Here is a 16,576-nt window from a genome sequence, read left to right on the forward strand (position 1 = left end):
CGACAGACGGATCGGTGCGGCGTCTGCAGTAATGCGGTCATTGTACCGGTCTGTTGTGGTGAAGAGGGAGCTGAGTCGTAAGGCGAAGCTCTCAATTTACCGGTCGATCTACGTTCCTACCCTCACCTATGGTCATGAACTCTGGATCGTGACCGAAAGAATGAGATCGCGGATACAAGCGGCAGAAATGAGTTTCCTCCGCAGAGTGGCTGGGCGCACCCTTAGGGATAGGGTGAGGAGCTCAGTCACCCGGGAGGAGCTCGGAGTAGAGCCGCTGCTCCTCCGCATCGAGAGGAGCCAGTTGAGGTGGCTCGGGCATCTGTTCCGGATGCCTCCTGGACGCCTCCCTGGGGAGGTGCTCCGGGCTTGTCCCACTGGGAGGAGGCCTCGGGGCAGACCCAGGACACGTTGGAGAGACTATGTCTCCCGGCTGGCCTGGGAACGCCTTGGGGTTCCCCCAGAGGAACTGGAGGAGGTGTGCGGGGAGAGGGAGGTCTGGAGTACTCTGCTCGGACTGCTGCCCCCGCGACCCGGCCCCGGATAAGCGGAGGAAGATGGATGGATGGATGGATGAACAATAACTTCCTTCAGAGCCCCTGTTCTTGCTCTTGGTTTGGAGATACACTTTAAGGTTAGTCAGCCAAGCTTTGAATGAAATTTAAAAAAAAAAAAACAAATTTTTTACACACACACAGAGGCTGAAACCACTTGTCCCAATCAGGGTCGTGGGAAACCGGAGCCCAACCTGGCAACACAGGGCATAAAGCCAGGGCGGGGGCAGACACACCCAGGATGGGATGCCAGTTCGCTGCAAGGCACCCCAAGCGGGATTCAAATCCTAGACCCACCCGAGAGCAGGACCCGGCCAAACCCGCTGCGCCCCCTAGAAATTCTTTTACTGTTATAAAATCAAGCTCCAAGTGTGGAATGATATACAAGGTTAAGATGAAGAACACTATAGGCGGCTGCCGTACTGTCACAGTTGGTGTAGATTGAGAAGGGTGTGGAACAACAGAAGCGTGGAGTGACACCAGGGCCCGGTCTGGGGCTCTCGGGGAATTACAGGCCCCCGATGGAAGCTTACGTGGAGGAAGAAGGCATGGCGTGAAGTTCACGCAGAGTTCACCGAACGCTCCTCGCACCTGCTGACGTCACCCGCGCCGCCAGTAGCGGATGTGAGCGATCGCACGCTCCTATGATCTCGCAGTCCGTCCACACATTCGCTTGGTAGCGGATATAAAACCAGTGACAAAATACATTTTCCATATATCACCGTGTCTGAATACCTAGTTTGTTCGTCATCTGTAACGCCCCGAATGAGCGAAGAGTCAAGAAAGAAGTTCAAATTTAATTTCAACCGAAACCATTTTATTAAAAAAAAAAAAAAAAAAAATTAAATGACAACATATTAATTCTTTTTGGATACCTGCACTTTATGGCGCTTTGAACTGAGGTAATTTCTGAAATAAATTTGTGACCCGAACTGCGATCTCAGAAGTCACACGACACATCCGGGCCAAATTTACATTCTCGTACCGACTGTCACGCTGACCTTCAGACACAAGGATATTTATTTACACCACATAATTCTTACTGCACAAATATATAATTTCTGGAATCTGCTCGCCGTATCAGTCGCCAGTGTAATTGGGGTTTAGGACGGTCGTCGTCGCAGCCTGGTACATCGGACTAACGTTCTGCGAAGTAGAGGAAACAGCAATTAGGTCCGTGTGCAGTAGCGCACTCTGCTTTGTGCTCTGGTTTCCGCAATCAGTACACAGTTCAATTAAATGCATTAGGAGCCAAAAGCAATATTCCAACAAAACAACTGGCAGCTGCCCGATGCACCACACTTACTTCACTCCAAGCTGCTTTTGACCTTTCTTGTTCGAACTTCTTGTATTCCTGCAGGTCCTGGTATCGCATGATGCCCTTAATGGTGATGAGTATGAGCAATCCAATGAGGGCCACTCCAGCGAACGCTCCGCCGACGACAGCCCCGATGCTCACGGGCTCCGGGCATTCTAAAACACGGTAATGGGTGGTGTGGGTCGTGAGGTAAACAGGGTAATCGGCGATGTGGCCAAGATGCCACGGGACCGAATGGTCCTGCTTTGCTTCTCCCAACATGCTGAAGCAGCTCTACAAACTGCAGGAAAGGAATGGGCAGATAAATAACTTCCATATGCAGCATGAGTAAGAGCGCCTAACCTCTTTTGTCCAGGATTACGACACCGTAGTTGTCAAAGCCGTTCAGCTCGTTCATGGTGAACACCATCCAGCAGCCCTCCGAGTCCCTCTCCCTGCAGGGCTTCTTGGCTGTCAGGTTGGCCACCGTTTTGTGCTGGATGTGCCCACATGACTGGGTGCAGTTCTTGCGCAAAGGGCCTTTTTCGAAGCCCAGACACTCGATACAGCTCCTGAAAGGCGGAAGCCGGCATGCATTGTTGTTACGGGATTTAAGCCTTCATCAGTTTATACAGCTGGATGTTTTAACTGGTGCGTTTAGGACAAGTTATTGGCAGAAGGGGAAGGACCCGTTTGTAGGATTCGATCTATACACGTGGTTCTCCGCTCGCGACCGGGTTCCCTTCCAACGACCCTGTTGTACGTCAATTTCGCTTTAAGTTCTAAATTTCCTTGTGTGTTACACAACACAACAAAAATTTTCAAAGTTCTTATGTCGATTTTTTGCGTTGATCGTGATCAGTTACAGTTTACTGATTACAAAAATACCGCTGTAGTTCTTCTGGGGCGTCCGTTTTAGTTTGGTGCTTTACTTATAGCTGCTGGAACATTCTAGAAGGCACCAAAATATTCTAGAAAGTGTCAGATCTGAAAAGGTACTGGGATATTTGGTGTTTGGAACCAGGTGGGAAAATTTTCCAAAATTTGCTAATTTCCATATTGTAGAATGTTTATCTGAAAACTGACATACAGTACAAACTAACGGCAAACATACGTTTCATCTGACAAAACTGAATGGTAAATGCAAAAAAATTGACTTAACATCTCTGTTACAGTGTGTTATTATACAAACAATAAAGATATGCTGTATAAACAATTAACATGCATGAAATCTACGTTGTGTAAATAGGCTGTTATTTTTGTGATATTTTTCACTGATTTCGCATGTTGAAATAATATCGAATATTAATCATACAGCACGGCATTTTCACCATTTCAGTTTTAATTTCTACATTCGTCTTTTTTGTTCAGCACCACCGAAGCGCTTGTCACTTGCCAACCTTTTTAAATAAAAAGCAACTTGAACGAAATCACGAATGACAAGTTTTGTCGGTAAAACGCAGTAACTGATACCCACTGACTGAGACACGTTTGGGCTGTCAGTCAGGGACTGTGTTTACACACTTATGCCCTACTAACCACTCCACTCATCACTAATTTGTTCCTGAAAACCAGCTGACTCTTGAGAAACTGGAAAATGAAGACACTTCTTCCATCGTTTTTTATGTGGAAAACTTTCAATAATTTAACTTTACTGCAAGTTCACCACAGAGCCACCTAAAATGATGCCTGAGGTTATAAGGAAAAAAGGTGTAACACTACATTTTTACACTTTTACCTTCTGCAGTTTTTTTTTCCCAGGGAAAATTTTTATTTTTTTGTTCCATCTCCTCTACAAAGCATTTATGAATTGTGCGCGTGTCCAGGAAGCTTGTATAAATTTTTCATTGTATTGCATATTCTCTCTGTTCTGCTTTAGAAATAAATACAGAACATAGTTAAAGATTTCTTATTTTCTAGTTAGGATTTTTCTTTCTCGGCCCCTTAACTGCCGATGATGGTGCCATGGAGCACGCATTCTGGACCTAAGATGTAACCGCGAGCTCATCGAGGGAGTTTCGTTCAAGCAGGGTTTAGTGTACATCAAACAATTTAAAAAGATGGTTTCTTAAAGTAAATTTACTGTAAGGGGCTGGCCTGAGGAAGGGTTAGCCTATATAATACATTAACATAAAAGGATAATAAAAACGTTTAAGCACAGTGAATGTGAGGATCTCTGTCGCACAGCTTATTGGCACAGTTTTCCAATGCGCTCAGTTTTTCACGCCAAACCGGATGTGGTAGACCGCATAAATCGCTACCCAGACAAGTGATAAGTGAAATTAATAAACTGGGGTATTAAGGTATTCACAGTTATTTACCCATTTGTATAGCTGGTACTTTTTAGTGGAGCCAATTTTTTGGGTCAGCACCTTGCGCAAGGGTACTCCAGCTAGAGGTGGAATTTAAACCCGTCACTTTTGGATCCAAAGGTAGCAGCTCTTACCCACTACACTGCCAGGTGGCCCTGCTTGTATAAATACCTCATTGATAAAGCCTTATTGATATAAATACATTGAAAAGGCGGGGGGCGCGGGGCGCGGTGGCATGGCAGGCTTCAGCGGGTTCTGCTCTCTGGTGGGTCTGGGTTTCGAGTCCTGCTTGGGGTGCCTTGCGATGGACTGGCGTCCCGTCCTGGGTGTGACCCCTCCCCCTCCAGCCTTACGACCTGTGTTGCCGGGTTGGGGTCTAGCTCGCCGCGATCCCACTTGGGACAAGCGGTTTCCGACTGCGTGTGTGTGAAAAGGCAGCTGAACGCATAGATGAATGTGTGGGTGGATATAAATGAGGTTTACAGCTAAGGCTGGCCCCCATCACTGCAGTTAGGGAATGCTGCTTTGTAACCATGGTTACTGAAGCTTGGCTAGAAGAAAGCTGAGGTGCTTACGCAGCGGCAGGGCAGGGCGATGGACATCCGGGGCAGGTTTCGCAGAGGGGGGGTTTGTAGCCACCTTGGCAGTGGCAGCTGTTGCACTCACACTTGCCCCGGTTGCTGCACACGCTCCCGTCTCCCTTCCGGCAGGCTTGTGTGGATATCTTGCACTGACATGCGGAGCCTTCATAGCCCGTGTCGCAGATGCAGACATTGCAGCGGCACTTTCCATTGCCTGCGAGGAGAAAAAGACCCCAAAGCGACTGTCATCCTGCCCCTTCGCAGCGCTGCTTTCGTTCCATGGTGCCCTTCATAATGAGAGCGGTGGCGGACGCTGACCTCCACACAGCTTGTTGTTGTGGACCTCGCAGTCCCGGTCGTTGCAGTTGCAGTATTGTCCATAAATGATCCTCCCATCGGCGCCGGAGTGACACATACACTGGCCGCACGTACACTCTCCCTGGCCCGAGCATTCTGCTGTCATGTTGTCAGGCCGGCACGCCTCCTTCAGGTGCGTTTCATCCTTGTCCCCCACCTTGCAGTCGCACTTGTGACCCATATAGCCTAGATCGCAGCTTTAGAGAGTGGGCGCATACCACATTCCTCAGTATTTTAAATAACATTGTTATAACCAGTGTATTTTTAAACATTCACATTGTAATTATTATTTTTTAATGTGGTTTTAGCCTCTAGTGCAAATAACACAGCAGAAATAAAGTTCTTAGGTCTTGTTCCCCAGTCGCTGACCAATTCCGTCACAGTAAATTCACGGTAAATCTGGACATTCTGCAAATACTAAGTATTTTCTACAAAATTATAATCATGCCATAAATTGATGTTCTTGTTCATCAGTCGTGTTTCGGTAAAGGTTTCCGACAAGCGAGAGTCCGAAGGGCGCCGTGTTCTTCTGTGGGAATGAGTAAGGCGTCAAGACTACCTCGATTTTACAAGTTGAGGACATAAGGAACACCATGGCTGTATAGACAGCCTTCGCTGGCAAAAATGTTGGTAAGGCTAAATACCACATTATACCGCACTTGCAGCTGAGTAAATTACACAGCATGTGTCCAGCAGCTGGCCGTTTTCTCCAGGTACTCACTCGGTTTAAGTGACCGGAAGCACTTTGCGATGAGTAAACTGCTCCACATATGTGTGCACTGTGGAGGTAAAGTTTAGTGCCCTGGAGGGTGGGGGTGGGGGGCTGTCGCAGCTCTAAACACACCTGCATGCGCCGCAGTTGATCCTGCCGTGGCCGCTGCAGCGCTTCTTATCCGCGCTCAAGTCGTCGTCACATTCACACTGGCAACGCGTCTCCACGTTGACCTTTGTTTTCTCTCTGAACCCCAGAGGCCCGATGTTAAAGGTCTTCTTCTCCATGCACTCCAGTGCAGTTACTGTGACGGTGAAGACCACCTAAAGAGAACACAGCACCGCATCTTCCGCTCAGGTGCCCAGGACTGTACTCACGATGTCCGTTACCGCACATGTGACCTGCTCTGCTTATTAAGGTGCTGTTATTATAATTGAGTTCCTTTTATTGTGCTCACCTCCTTACCAATACCGACGTTGTTACAAATCCCTCTTGGGCTGGGTGTATGTCCCCCGTCGCAGTCTGATGTGTAGTGGACTGTGATGCCCTCTGGAAGTTCATCGTGGCTCAGAATCACATTGGAAGACAGTTTCTGTTCACATCAAAGGGCAGTTTTTTTTAGTATTTACATCACAATACTTTCACACACACTTTCTGAACCGCTTGTCCCATACGGGGTCGCGGGGAACCGGCACCCAACCCAGCAACTCAGGGCGTAAGGCTGGAGGGAGAGGGGACAAACCCAGGATGGGACGCCAGTCCGTCGCAAGGCACCCCACAAGTGGGACTCGAGCCCCAGACCCACCGGAGAGCAGGACCCGGTCCAACCCACTGCGCCACCGCATCCCCCTATCACAGTACTTACATTCCATTAATATTTTACAGTTACATTTTTAATATTTCCATTATAAATGGCATCCATACTGTATGCCATTTTTCATTCTTCGGTCACCTATTATGGTATAAACACATTATTCTGTTCTACGTGTTTCATTCGGATCAGAACAGTATTTGGCACTGTAGCGCTGAGATTTAAGCATGTTGTTCCTGGCAATTATTTAGGACTTTTTAAAAATTTCCTTTCCTCCAAGGAAAACCTCAGAAAGACCATTAATATTTTTCTGTTGATTACAGAAAATGCTTCTCTCTGATTGAGTAGAAATGCTTCTTTTGCATTTTGTCATAGTCGCTGCATTTAACTCTAAAAAACAAGTAATGCGAAAGGGACAGATGAGAAAAATCGGGAGTGGCAGTTCACTTGTTATTTGTGTGGTTTTAATGAAGAAGACGAAAGAGAAATATTTACATTGTAGGCCCCCTTGATCAGCTCCACAACGTTACTGGAGTCGTTTGAAAGCACGCCGACTTCAGACTTGGGAATGATTTCCTTCAGCCTCTGTGAACGAATACGGAAACGTTCAGCCATGCGTCACACAGGTTCGTCTCCCGACACGATTCAGCTGCTATATTGAAGGATGACGTTGTTCCGTGGCAGCTCCACCACGAGGCCCGCAACACTTGCCGTGTAGACGGGCTCCACGTTCTTAGTGACGGCAAAGATGGCCTGGATATTGTTCTCCGCTAACTTATTGGCCACCTGTCCAACTGAAGGGTAATCCTGGGAAAAAAAAATGCATTTTAATATAAAATCCTTTCATGGACAACTTTATTTTGATGTTTTACCTGAACAGATTTTTTCTATTTTTATAGTCAGTGTTATTTTAATATTAATATTATTTTGCTGCAAGGGGGGGTGTGGTGGTGCAGCGGGTTTGGCCGGGTCCTGCTCTCTGGTGGGTTTGGGGTTCGAGCCCGCTTGGGGTGCCTTGTGATGGACTGGTGCCCCATCCTGGGTGTGTCCCCTCCCCCTCCAGCTTTGCGCCCTCTGTTGCCGGGTTAGGCTCCGGTTCACCGCGACCTTGTTTGGGATGATTGGTAACAGACTGTGTGTGTGTGATTATTTTGCTACTTAACTGATGTTTTTTCCAAAATAACTTATGACTTCATCCATATATACAGCTGATCTCACACACAACACACAATGTCTACAACCAGTTGTCCCGAGCTGGGTCTCGGCGAACTGGAGCCTAACCCGGCAGCACAGGACGCAAGGCTGGAGGGGGAGGGGACCCATCCTGGATGGGACGCCAGTCCATCACAAGGCACCCCAAGCAGGACTCAAACCCCAGACCCACCACAGAGCAGGATGCAGCCAAACTACAGCTGAACAGTTTCTTCTTTTTTTGGAGAAATTAATTTGAAGTATCTTTCGCAATAGTCGTCTCTGTTGGAAACTAGGGTTGTGCCCTTAACCATCAGACCACTTGCTGCTCTTAACTTCCATCATTTCCATCCCAGTGTGATACCCACAGCTCCCCAGAGCCTGTGCAGCGCTCAGGAAACACTGAGGTGAGACAGCTCTCTCATGGATACCAGTTAAGGCCAGTTGTGTTTCCGGATATCGGATGCAAAAGACTGATGAACAGCAAATGTCAAGTGTCGCCCCCATAAGCACTGGAGGCGAAAAGCTTTATGTGTCTCGCTTACCCCATACGAACTTCACTCTGTATTACAAATGGACATTGCTAAAGCTTTCTAATACCAACCATTTCATTATTTTTGCTGTAGGTGAGGCTTTCATCCAAGTGACACTTCCCATCGTTGGGTTCAAAAATGCTGCCGAGTTTCCCGTCCCCTGCCATGTGAAACCCAGCGTCTGTGGTCAAGACGAGCAGTCGAGTGCTGTTCCCCCAGCCAATCTTATCCTGTGATTTACAAGAGAGACCACAGTCGGTGTACCTTCACATTTCATTTTACACCATTTGGCAGTACACTTTCGATACACCGCTAGAAGTGCCAGTCTGTGTTTTTGCGGATCATTTTCAGTGTACCCTAAGATTTCTGTGTGTAGGAACTGGCCCCCCACATCAGGTTTTAGGGAGCTAAAAAAGTCAGTCAGTCTACATATTTGGTTAGTGTTTCACATGAGGCTGAGCTGCCAATGAAACAGCTGCTCACGATACACGTGCACGTTCATGGAAAACGTCTCAACTGCACAGGTTGATCATTGTGACTCACGGGATGTTGAGGACACCCACCCCGCAGACCACCGACTGCATGATGGCATCCAGGCTCCCTTCCGGCTGGTCCAGGTTCCCTGAGATGTTCTGAGCGGCCACTTCATGGTTGAATTCATCCCCATTTTCTGTGAGGCTAAGCACGTGCTTAAAGCCAAATGCGGGCTGGCATTGATTCTCTTTTTCAGGACACGGCTTCTTGAGACGGTCTGGGTTGGTGTTCGTGAAGGGCAGGACGGTCTTGTCGACGAACGAACCGAAACCTGCGGGAAGCCGCACGTGCGGTTAAGGGTTGAGCTCTCCCTCGGTTCAAAAAGCCTTTGCCATGAGGCTCACGCGCCCCTCGTTCCGGGGATGGATCGCATTACCTATCCGTGCACGACTGGTGATTTGTCTCAAAGTCCGCAGCAGCGAATTTCCGAGTCTCTTCACGTTATTAAGATCATCGTTCATGGAGTAGGAGAGGTCCATCAAGTAGTAGAGATCCACAGGATAGTCCTCTGCCAGACGGAACCTGATTTGAAAAGAATGTTGCAAACCTGAGCAAAAAAAAAAAAAAAAATTCCAAGGTTATAATTAAGTATGAAGCATTAAAAGATAAATGTTCTGTAGTGCTGTGCAGTGCAGCTGCCTTGAAGATTTAGTCGATTTCTCTATGTGATCATGTGTGAGCGACCAAGCACCAAGACTGAAGGCATCTCCGGGTCATTTCGGAGCGGTGCGTACCTGGCCTAAGTAGCAGCTGAACTTCCTGGGGTTGAACCTGGACTGGCTCACGTCTGACATTGTTCTGGTCCTGGTGTCTTCTGTTTGTACTCAGGGGCTTGTTCGCGAGCAGAATATGATGACTGCTTGGAAAAATGATGTTTGTCTCATTGCAGAAGCTCTGTTTCAGCTTGGCCTCGGTATCGCAGCGTTTCCACTCTGGCTCTCCCTGCTTGATGTAGTCCTGAACGGGAGACAGCGAGAAGCAAGGACCGGCCGTCAGCAGAGCACGCGCCGCAGAGCACGCGCCGCACAGCTGTTCGCGCCACGCGGCCTCAGCACTTTTCACGTCACGGCGGCTCTGCCCGCGAAGGCGTGAAGAGGCGCGAGGCGTCGTCTTATGCCGCTGCGCTGCGGAACAAAACACTGCCTTAGCTGAAATATAGGACTAAGAGACCGCAAGAAGAAGCAAGGAACTGTCTCGAAATTAACATCGTGCGGCGGAACATCCCACAACGACAGAATTACAGATGTTGGAACGGGCACTTTCTGTGCGGATGTCAGTCACATCTCCTCACGGAAGCACAGATGCCCCACGAGGATTTCTTGTTAAGTGTTCGCAGACATCCAGCCGTTTGCTGCCTCAGCTGCTCTGTCACATGTTCTGGGGAACAGTGAGGACTTTGAGCGGGAGACTGAGAGCACCAGCACCGCTCATCTTCATCATCATCATGGCTTCCTCACCAGCTGTTTACACCAGGCGCACTTGGGTCCGGATTTGATGCAGTCCGCGCAGGACTTGACGAGCGTCTTCGCGCACTCCTCCTGGCCCAGGACTGGAAAGCGCAAGACAAAAAAAAAAAAAAAAAAGAAAAAAACTGCATGAAAATAGCTGCTAATCTTCACCTGCCCAAGCGGACACACCGGACTCCGAACTTTATCCAAGAACATACGGGCACTTTGTGAAAAAACGAGCGACGTCGAGTTCGTTGGGCTGGCGGCGACACTGACGAAGCGCGAGAACATAACGGCTGGCTGATCTCGTCTCTGTTCTCGCGCTGTACCGACCTTGGTGCACTTAGCTGACGTTTCAGACGGTTGAGCCGCGCTTAAAAGCAGTACACGACCCTCATTTTTACACCCAGTCTTATTTTTGAAGCAAATACAAACGATACACGCTCGGAGGAAGTGGCGACGGTGTACGGCGTTAAGGAGTGAACTCCGTCCGCTCTTTTCTTTGCTCTCGTCGCAATCGCTCGACGATGGAGCTCGAGCTCAGCCTCGTGAAATATGATCTGACGAGGACTGTCTGTCGTGCTTTGTTTTTCCTCAGCTTAGATGTTTGAACCAAAGCCACTTTCAGAAGCTGACTTTTAAAATGCTCGTTAGCGTGAAATCTTTCATCGCATCTAAATAAGACAGCAGAACCAACACTTTCAGCCGCCAAAATCCCACCTCTCCACATTTCTGCAAAGGTTACCTGTAGAAGCAGCCCAGCTGTCAAAAGTGGGTAACCACCAAATATGCTCTTTGCACCAGGCTTGCATCACCTTCATCGGTTTCTGCCCGATTAGAGAGGTTCGAGGGCGGTTTCTAAGCCGAAGGTGTCTTGCATGAATTTGCACGGCCGCTCTACGGAGCCCCTACTTCCCAGCGACTGTCCTCATAGACTTAAGATGCAGGCATTTCTTCCAAGTAACGCAATTTTGGTCCGTTGCACACTTACCATTTTTTCCCAATGTCAGCAAAAACAACGCCAGGAAAAGGTGATGCAGAGACAGGCTCATTTCCTGCTGAAAGAGATGAAGCGTTAGATAGATCTCCCCATACTTTAGCATCCCGATGACAATCTGTTTCAAGATCCTGCAGGTTCTCAAACAACAGAACTGTGCTCCATTAAGCTTATAAAAGGTACTTGTTTTTTCGAACCCCGGCCAACGTTTTGTGAAAACTGCATTATGTCGCAAATACTTGTATTCAGTGGAATATGTTAGGGTGATACAGTGAGTGCCCTAGCAGGTGCAAGAGAATGTGGGTTCGATCCCCACTTAGATTGTGTTGAGTTTTGTATGTTCTCAGCACGTTGGCGTGGATTTCCTTTCACGTTTATATTTATTTATTTAGCAGATGCTTCTCTTCACAGCAACTTCCAATGAACTCTATCTAGTGTCATGAGCCCACACACCTTATTCACCGCGGTGACTTACCCCGCTAGATATGCTACTTACGCTGGGTCACTCATCTATACATCAGTGGAACACACACACTATGGGTGAACCTGAGCAGCATGTCTTTGGAGTGTGGGAGGAAACCCACACAGGGAGAACATACAAACACCACCCACATCCTCTCGCACCACCCAAGCGCTGTGAGACAGCAGTGCCGCAACATGCCAGAGGCATGCAGGCCAGGTGGATTGCCGATGCTCGATTGCCCTTCGTGTTTGACTCTATGTGTGTGTGGCTACCCAGCAATGGACTGGTGTCCCACCCCGTGAGAACCCCCCACCTTATGCCCAATGCTCTGGTTCACCATGACCTTGCTCAGCACATACAGTTATTAGATGGATGGATATTGGGTTCTTTTTGGCCATTATAAGATATGATGGATCATGTCTTAAAAATGTCAAAATGTTAAAGAAAGCTGATGAAGCAGCAGCTGGAGTTTTGCTTACTGTAGCCATCCCCTGCGTCCTATAACAGACGCTTTGCGGTACCTCACTAGATGTTTTAATAGCTGCATGCTTTAAGGGTGGAGGCGGCAGTTTCAAAAAAAAACATTAGTCAGTAACCAATTACTTTGAAAGCAAAGCATGATCTCCGATGAACATAAACTGATTTTTTACGACTGATTAAAAATCGAATGGGGAAAAAAGGCAGAGCTAAAATCTTGGTACCCTATGTCACGTCACTGCTCAAGGTCCGTAAACTAAAATCTTTAAGAGAAGTAAGGAAATAGGGTTTCCTCATCTGAGAAAAGAAGCAAAAGCAAGTAAAAGTTCAGTTGTTGCTTCACTGTGAGTCAGACTGAGCAGTGGGTGTTTCTGAAGATGTCACGTGTCATGTTTCATGTCACTGGCTCATCCCTGAGTCTTGAGTACGCAAGTTAGGTACGAAGATCGGCCTCAAGGGGCTGCAGGCAGGAACCAGAACCGTTAAACCGCATCCTTCTTAAGGGCTCGCAGTGACTTTTCATACTTACTGTGAACACAACCTGATTTCACAGACTGGTAAATAACACCAAGCTTGGCTGGAGGAGACCTTTCTCTTTCTCTACACAATGAGGAGCCGAAAGGTCTAGATTGTGATTGCGAGAAATATCTTCACCATCATCGTATTTACCGAAAAAATGGAATCAAGTAAATGTATACTGAGCATCTACACATTTTTAACAACTTTGCTTGTCCATTTTAAATGTGCAGAACCATGAATAAGTTTTACATTGTGTTTTTATTTTCTTCATCAGTTTACATTTACTCATTTAGCTGACACTTTTCTCCAAGGTGCCTTAAAATGTGTATACACACACCCTGCCTGAAACCACTTGTCCCAAGGGGGGGGCATGGTAAACTGGAACCTAACTTGGCAACACAGGGCAGAGGGGGAGGGGCCACACCCAGGATGGGACACCAGTCTGTTGCAGGGCACCCCAAGCGGGACTTGAACCTCAGACCTACTGGAGAACAGAACCCGGTAAAACCCGCTGTGCCACCACCCCCCACCTTACAATGTATAGCTCCTTACAGTTCTTTATCCATTTATAAAGCTGGGTTATTTTACAGGAGTAATTTAGGGTAAGTACCTTCCTCAAGGGCGGCGGCCCTGTCTTTCTCCCTGTGTTTGCCTCCCCCGCCACACAGAGGAAGGACCTGGCAACCCACCTCTGTTTCCTCCCTTGACTTGCCCTGAAAACCACGCTATGGGTCAGCTTCGACTCGGCACATACCATACTATACCATACCTTGCTCAAGGATACTGCAGGTGGGATTCAAACCAGCAACCTTTAAGTCCAAACAGCTCATATCACTATGCTACCCATTTATTAAAATTTGTTCATGAATAGAAAATCTAGATGTCACATATAAAACTTAAATATTAAGTCCTGACTATGCAGCTGAAAACAAAAAAGCTTTTAAAACTGAAAACTAGATCACAATATGATTTATTGCAGCTGCCAGCACATGGCTAATTTTCACTTTACTTTCTAAGGCATCAATGGCCCTTTATTAGTATTTTATTAAATAACAAATACATGTTGCCAAAGAACTTTCCAAATGAGAACTAGTTATAAAAAATGATAGCTCTGAAAATTAAACAATACATAGCACATGTGATCTTTAATATCATCATTTATCTAAAGTTAGGGTTGCGAATGGCTTTCCTTTACCCGTTGTTCTTCCTTTCGAGAGCAACGCAGAAAAAAGTGAATGCGGTGCCGTAGCAGGGACGGTTGCCGCCAGTCTCCTGCTAAGCGCTTTGTGCTCCTTCATGCTGAACACACCTCAGTAACACACTGCGGAGGCCCTGAGCTGTTCCACCGAACTTAAACCTCACTGTGACCGAGGAGAACTAACTGAAAGGAATGGCGGTGTGGCGTGGTGCTTACCGATTGCTCGGTCTCCCTCTCCACCTTCCTCTCGGAGACGTGCGTTCTCACAGATGTCAGCCGTCTGCACTGTCCCGCTGCTCAAATCGAAAGCCGCACATGACAGGAAGGGAGCGGGGGACTGCATACCCAAGAGGCGCAGCCTGGGGCCGGGCCAGCAGGGGAAAGCGCTCTCAGCCTTTCACAACAAGGTGAGCCAGCACATCCACCCTCACACCCGTTCCACTCTCCCTGCACATCTTCAGCAGCTTCAAAGACATCAACTCGCAGATGAGTGAAGCTCAACACCATCTGGCTGAGACAGGACCGTTGAAGCGACAAGGGCACCAGTATATGCTTACTAGATGGATATACAGTGTTTATCCTGGGTGGATATCCATGGAGACAGATAACGTCTTGTTTGAAATTTTGATGGCTTGGTAAACACTGGGAACCAGGCTTCTCCAGAGCTCCCTTTTCAACCATTAACCGTTTTTCTTGCCATGTCTAGAGCAGGTAGCCACCCCCCGTAGACATTTTTCACATTTCATCATGATAGAACCTGAAATTCTGATGCAATTAAATGTAATTATTTTTATGCAGGTGTATAATAGCAAGGGGGGCGTGGTGGCGCGGTCCTGCTCTCCGGTGGGTCTGGGGTTCGAGTCCCGCTTGGGGTGCCTTGCGACGGACTGGCGTCCCGTCCTGGGTGTGTCCCCTCCCCCTCCGGCCTTACGCCCTGTGTTACCGGGTAGGCTCCGGTTCCCCGCGACCCCGTATGGGACAAGCGGTTCTGCAAATGTGTGTGTGTGTGTGTGCGTGTGTGTGTGTATAATAGCAAGGAATCTTACATAAATATGTATCCATCTGACAGACTCCAGTGCATGTAATTGCCTTCAAAATTTGATGGATATTGTTGACAGTAGAAATTACTTTAGAGTAATTTCAGAGTATTGATGCACCTGTTTCTGGGAGTAGAAAGAATTGGGTTCATGTTTACATGAATTCACACACACACACACACACACACACACACACATTGGCTGAAGCCGCTTGTCCCAGGTGGGGTTGCGGCAAGCCCGAGCCTAACCCGGCAACACAGGGCGTAAGGTCGGAGGGGGAGGGGACACACCCAGGACGGGACGCCAGTCCATCACAAGGCACCCCAAGCGGGACTCGAACCCCAGACCCGCCAGAGAGCAGGACCTGGCCAAACCCGCTGCGCCTACATGAATTCAGATAAAATTAAAACATAAGCAAGACCGACATACTATCCAGAACATCTTTCGTAATATTTACAGCAGTCACCAGGACTGATCAAGTTCAATGTTAAGAACAGCCTCCTTCTCTCTCAGCCTGAGGCCAGAATTGGAACTTGTGATGATGGAAAGAAGCACTTTTGCTGTGCACAAACTCTCAGGTTTAACTGACTGACCTAGTAGCTCCAAGTACTGCTTGCAACTAATTATTAAAATTTATTAATTTAGTTGGCACAACTCTCCAAAGTGGCTTACGGTGTCAGGTTTGAATCCGAAGCTTCTTACACTCACTTACCCCTGTTTACATGCTTTTTACTAGTGTTATTGAGGGTATGTAGCTTGCTCAAGGGTTACACATCGATTGAAACCCAAGACCCTCAAATTGCAAGGTTATGATTCCATGCCAATTGCTGGCTCTAATAGAAAAAAGCTGATAATTAAAAGTTAGCAAAAATATATATAAATGCAGATTAATATCTTTCAATACCCTTTATAGCACATAATGCTTCTCTGACAGCAGTACATTTTGTACTTGTTCATCTCACACACACCATCTGAACTGCTTGTCCCATACAGGGTTGCAGGGAGCCAGAGCCTACCCAGCAACACAGGGCATAAGGCTGGAGGGGGAGGGGACACACTCAGGACAGGCTGCCAGTCCATCACAAGGCACCCCAGGCAGGACTCGAACCCCAGACCCACCAGAGAGCAGGACCTGGTCCAACCCACTGCGCCACCACACCCCCCACTTGCTCATTATTTCATCATTATAGCTTCTCGGTAGATGTGTGATCCAAAATCCCGAAACCATGTACTACAACACACCAAGTGAGGTTTGGTTTCTTAGTTATTAAAGCTCTGAACGCTGCATCATGTTTCTAAAGAAGTATTTGTACTTTCAATCAGTTACATTGCTAAACCCTTCAGAAATTGCCAAATCACTTATTGTGGGGAAAAAAAAAAGGATGTACTTCATAAAACATGCAATAACTCACACACACACACATTTTCAGAACCGCTTGTCCCACACGGGGTCACGGGGAACCGGAGCCTACCCGGCAACACAGGGCGTAAGGCTGGAGAGAGGTAGGGGACACACCCAGGACAGGACGCCAGTCCATCGCAAGGCACCCCAAGCGGG

The 16,576-nt window shown here is 47.7% G+C and overlaps 1 protein-coding gene across 5 annotated transcripts; it reads right to left on the reverse strand.

Annotated features, from left to right (window-relative positions):
* Nucleotides 1–1,406: 1,406 nt before the first annotated feature.
* On the reverse strand, nt 1,407–14,744 carry LOC108924294 (integrin beta-2-like). 5 transcript variants are annotated; one of them, XM_018735575.2, is made up of 16 exons: nt 14,198–14,743; nt 11,319–11,382; nt 10,337–10,428; nt 9,614–9,836; nt 9,256–9,426; nt 8,909–9,150; nt 8,417–8,575; nt 7,333–7,428; nt 7,117–7,206; nt 6,268–6,402; nt 5,943–6,133; nt 5,060–5,295; nt 4,736–4,955; nt 2,212–2,420; nt 1,858–2,024; nt 1,407–1,697 (listed from the first exon to the last, which is right to left on the reverse strand). In XM_018735575.2, exons 2-16 carry the CDS (start codon nt 11,377–11,379, stop codon nt 1,632–1,634), a joined length of 2,358 nt encoding a protein of 785 aa, XP_018591091.1. In that variant the 5' UTR covers nt 11,380–11,382; nt 14,198–14,743; the 3' UTR covers nt 1,407–1,631. The 5 variants fall into 5 exon arrangements, with proteins under 5 accessions (XP_018591091.1, XP_018591090.1, XP_018591092.1 ...); XM_018735574.2 differs by having other exon boundaries at nt 11,319–11,385; XM_018735576.2 differs by lacking the exon at nt 14,198–14,743 and adding an exon at nt 13,394–13,424 and having other exon boundaries at nt 11,319–11,385.
* Nucleotides 14,745–16,576: the final 1,832 nt, after the last annotated feature.

This window comes from Scleropages formosus, chromosome 21 (assembly GCF_900964775.1).
Source record: "Scleropages formosus chromosome 21, fSclFor1.1, whole genome shotgun sequence".
In the NCBI taxonomy this organism is placed as follows: domain Eukaryota; kingdom Metazoa; phylum Chordata; class Actinopteri; order Osteoglossiformes; family Osteoglossidae; genus Scleropages; species Scleropages formosus.